This window comes from Suncus etruscus, chromosome 3 (genome assembly GCF_024139225.1).
Source record: "Suncus etruscus isolate mSunEtr1 chromosome 3, mSunEtr1.pri.cur, whole genome shotgun sequence".
NCBI classification, from domain to species: Eukaryota; Metazoa; Chordata; class Mammalia; order Eulipotyphla; family Soricidae; genus Suncus; species Suncus etruscus.
Genome location: NC_064850.1, coordinates 161353060 through 161357967, shown reverse-complemented (window position 1 = coordinate 161357967; position 4908 = coordinate 161353060). Strand labels below are relative to the sequence as shown.

General features: G+C 37.6%; 1 protein-coding gene across 1 annotated transcript; it reads left to right on the top strand.

Moving 5' to 3' along the window:
* The first annotated feature begins 3493 nt into the window (after positions 1–3493).
* Positions 3494–4239, top strand: LOC126003869 (transmembrane protein 147-like). The gene is given in 2 exon segments (XM_049770216.1): positions 3494–4038; positions 4040–4239. Coding segments are annotated over 2 exon segments (534 nt in total). The 5' UTR covers positions 3494–3610; the 3' UTR covers positions 4146–4239.
* The last annotated feature ends 669 nt before the right edge of the window (positions 4240–4908 follow it).

Here is a 4908-nt window from a genome sequence, read left to right as displayed (position 1 = left end):
AGGTAAAGTGTTTGCCTTGCATGCAGAAGGTCAGTGGTTTGAATCCCAGCATCCCAGATGGTCCCCCGAGCCTGCCAGGGGCGATTGCTGAGCGTAGAGCCAGAAGTAACCCTTGAGCGCTGCCAGGTGTGACCCAAGAATAAAAAAAAAAATGTTTACTACAGATTAACAATATTTTTAAACACTGATTTACAAAGTTATTTACAAAACCATTGTTTATGTCACTTAGGCATTAAATGTTCCAACACCAATCCTACAAGTGTTGGCTACCTTTAATATGCTATGACAATGTTCTGTGTATTTATTACTAAATTCTATTGTCTATGATGACAATTAAAGGATAAAATATAAAATAACATTCTAAACAGAACCACAAATAACAGGCTGACTTAATTTTACTTAATTTGTAAATAAGTCTTGATCATGCAATTTATTTTTGTTGTTTGTTTGATTTTTTGGGCCACACCTGGCGGTGCTCAGGGGTTAGTCCTGGTGTCTGCTCAGAAATAGCTCCTGGCAGGCACGGGGGCCATATGGGACACCGGGATTTGAACCAACCACCTTTGGTTCTGGATCGGCTGCTTGCAAGGCAAACGCCGCTGTGCTCTCTCTCCAGGCCCGATCATGCAATTTTTAAAGCAAGTGATAAAAAATTAGTGAATAATTACTAGAATTTATTTTATATACGTTTAGTATAGCTTAACTTATCCATTTTATATAATAACAAAAATATTATTGTCTTTGTAGTTTAAAACAGTAATTTCAGATCTCAAATAACTACTGAAAAATTACATAAAAATCATGCCCAAATATGTCATTATCAATACCCAAAATCCAGTGATTAAATTTAAAGATTAAATCTAAAAGCAGCCATATGTAAATAAAGGGAAAAGTCATCTTGAAGAACTCATAAAAAAATAGAGGCCAAAAAACATGGAGACTTTCTTCAAATTGCTGAAAAAAAAATACCTCATAATTTTATATCCATAAAATTATCAAATATATTCTCAATTTTAAGAAGATGTAGAAATATGTGGCAGAACAAAATTATTTAAGTTTTAAGGTTGGAGCTTCTATCTAAAAGACATAAATAAATTTAAAAGAAGAAAAAATAATAGGGGAGAGAGATAGACGCAGAATAGTCTCACTCATTTATGGGCTTTAAGAAAAATAAAAGACATTTTTGCAATAATTCTCAAGAGACAAAAGAGAGGAGGGCTGGAAGTTCCAGCTCACTACATGAAGCTCACCACAGAGAGTGATGAGTGCAGTTAGAGAATAACTACATTGAAAACTATCATAACAATGTGAATGAGTGAGTGAAGTAGAAAGCCTGGCAAGATTACAGGTGGGTATGGGGTAGGGAGGAAGGAGATTTGGGCCATTGCTGATGGAAATGTTGCACTGGTGAAGGGGGATGTTCTTTACATGACTGAAACCCAACTACAATCATATTTGTAATCAAGGTGTTTAAATAAAATAAGATGGGCAGATGTGTAAGTTGGGTTTTTTGTCTTGTTTTATTTTTGCATAGACAAAGTAAACAGGGAAATTAGAAAGGAAATTCCCTTGGCCAAAGAGATAAAAGGTGTCTCTACCTATGAAGCATACTGTCGTAAGAATGACTACAAGCTCTGGGCATGTTGGTTGTCCAACCACAAGGTCTTTATGGTTTCAGGAAAAGTTCTGGACAGTCACGGTTGTCAGTCAGTCTTCTGTAATTAGAGATCTTGGTTTTTGCATAGATCCTAAGATGGAAGCTCTTCTGATTTTTTCTCACAGTTATGTTGTAAGGTAGGGCAGCCTACCTTTAGATCAAGTTGTTGCTGCATCCTTGTCATTAGGATGTCATATGAACCTATCCTGGAGAAAGTTGGTGCCAGAGCAGTATTAGGGCCTCCCTCCCTCTGAATGAGTTTGAAATGGTCTCAGGAACATTGAGTGGAGAAAAAACGTTCATATATAAATACCCAAGCCAAAGTCAATGACAAGAGAATCAAGAGACCCAAACTATAACAAGCTAAACACAAAATGAGCCTGTGACACTAGTAGTCCAGGGGGTCAAGGATGGAGGTATGGGATGCATGCTGAGAATTATGGTGAGGGGAGGCCAACACTGGTAATAGGAATGACCTAATTCATGTCACTATATGCCTGAAACAAAGTTGTGAAGGATTTGTAATTCACAATGTTCTCAATAATTTTTTTTAACAAATAAAAAAAAAAAGGATTGAGATTGCAAACAAGGTGGATGGAAGAGAAAGGATTTATTCATGTGGACCAAGAGTTCAGGTAACCCTCGAAAATTTTAGCCCCAAACAAAGCACCGACACCATTTTTATCCATTCTAATAAGCAAGCAGCAAGCAAATATTCTTAGACAAAGTTGAAGTCAAAGCTGAGGTGTCCTTGAAGAACACTGTGTTCTGCATTAAATCTAGATCTAGTAACAGCTGCCACACACTGGTGATTTAGGTGGGGGATCTCCATGACCTAAATTCTTGTCAGCTGTTTTCCACTCCTTAGTTTTCCTTAATTTACATCATACCTTAATAATTCTCAATAAATGACTAGTTTTCTTTTGAAAAAAAAAATCAAATCTAGAGGTCTAAGTCAACCATATTAAAAGTTATGATATATAAATAAAACAAAACTTCAATTAAAAATATAAGAACTTATATAAATTACACATATATAAATATATAAATAAATATAAAGAACTTAATAAATATAAGAACTTATATATTTAAATATGTAATATTTAATATTTTAAATTTTATTTAATATTTAAATAGTTTAAGTATTTGTATAATGTTTAAATATTTATATAACATAAATGCTATATTATATGATAAACTTTACATATTTATATAATATAATTTTTTTGGTTTCTTGGACTACACCCAGCAGCGCTCAGGGGTTAATTTTGGCTCTGAGCTCATAAATCATTCCTGGCTCAGGGAACCTTATAGGATGCCATGGATTGAAATTTTATCAGTCCTGGGTCAGATGCTTGCAAGGCAAACTCCTTACCACTGTGCTACCACTCTGGGCCCTATAATATAATATTTATATAATATATATACCTTAAATATTTAAGTGTCTATAATTATAAACTTTAACTACGGAGACATTTATGATAGGTCAAATGTAGAAGGGTGGAAAAGACAGGGTATGCAGTGTCCAGCATACACAACTCTTTAGAGATAATATGAGTATTAAATAAATAACATCTCAAACTATAAATATAATCAGGAATGATATAATACAAAAAACCAATTCATTATACACATATAATAATCTTGAAAATGTATGCATATATTAAGAAGATTTCAAAATAGGTAAAGGAAATATTAAAAAACAAGTCAAGGAAGCAGGTGGGCGCCGGGCCCAGGCTGGGGCCTGCAGACTGAGACCCGCGCTCTGAGACGCCGCTGCAGGGGTCGCATGGGTGGCCCGGGAGGCCGGTGCCATGACGCTGTTGCACTTTGCACTTCGGAAACTGCTTGACCCTGGCCTACTTCCCCTACTTCATCACCTACAAGTGCAGCTGCCTGTCCGAGTATAACGCCTTCTGGAAATGCATCCAGGCCAGGGTCACCTACCACTACATGCAGCTGTGCAAGATGCTGTTCCTGGCCACTTTCTTTCCCACCTGGGAAGGCGGCAACTATGACTTCATTGGGGAGTTCATGAAGGCCAGTGTGGACGTGGCAGACCTCATAGGCCTCAACATTGTCATGTCAAGGAATGCCAGCAAGGGGGAATACAAGATCATGGTTGCTGCCCTGGGTTGGGCCACTGCTGAGCTAATTATGTCTTGCTGGATCCCCCTCTGGGTTGGTATTGAGTTTGCTTGGAAGTGCATCCAGGTGAGCATTGACTCCAGCATCAATCTGGTTCATTACATTGTGGCATCTGCCCAGGTGTGGATGATCACCCGTTACGACCTGTACCACACTTTCTGGCCAGCTGTCCTCCTCCTCCTCATTGTCCTCAATGTCTATAAGGCCTTTGTCATGGAGACCATTGTCCACCTCTTCCCTCGGCAGCTGGACGGCGCTGCTGGCCCGAGCAGTGGTGACAGGGCTGCTGGCCCTTAGCACTCTTGCCCTGTACGTCGCCATTGTCAACGTGCACTCCTAGATGTGATCTCCCTCATAGTCATGTCCCTTCCTCTCCACCTCCAGGTTTCTGTGAAGTAAACAGTATTTGAAGAAAAAAAAAGTCAAAATAAAAATCGCATAACTATTCTTTGGAATTTCAATATTTCTTACGAATATATTCAACAAGCAAAAAAAATCAACAAGAACTTGAAAGAAAATCAATAACATGAAAGAATTGAACACTATCAACCAATTTAACATAATTAACATTTATGGAAAATTCCATTCAACAACAGCTGAAAATACACTATTTTTTTTTTTTTTTTTTTTTTGGTTTTTGGGCCACACCCGGTGACGCTCAGGGGTTACTCCTGGCTATGCGCTCAGAAGTCGCTCCTGGCTTGGGGGACCATATGGGACGCCGGGGGATCGAACCGCGGTCTGTCTCCTAGGCTAGCGCAGGTAAGGCAGGCACCTTACCTCGAGCGCCACCGCCCGGCCCCGAAAATACACTATTTTAAGTGTATATGAAATACATATATGGCCCATATACGTATATATAAACATGTCTATATGTGCATATATATTTTATATGTAAACATAAAACAACCCATTAATTTTTTTAAATTGTGAATAATATATGAGCACAGTGAAGAATTTTTCTCACCACACTGGAAATAAAATAAATAATGAAAATATTTTTAAAATCTCATTAATACTTGGAAATTACACACCTCTGAAAATATGAGTCAATGATTATTAGGAAACATTAGAAAATGGGTTGAAAAGAATCGTAAATATTT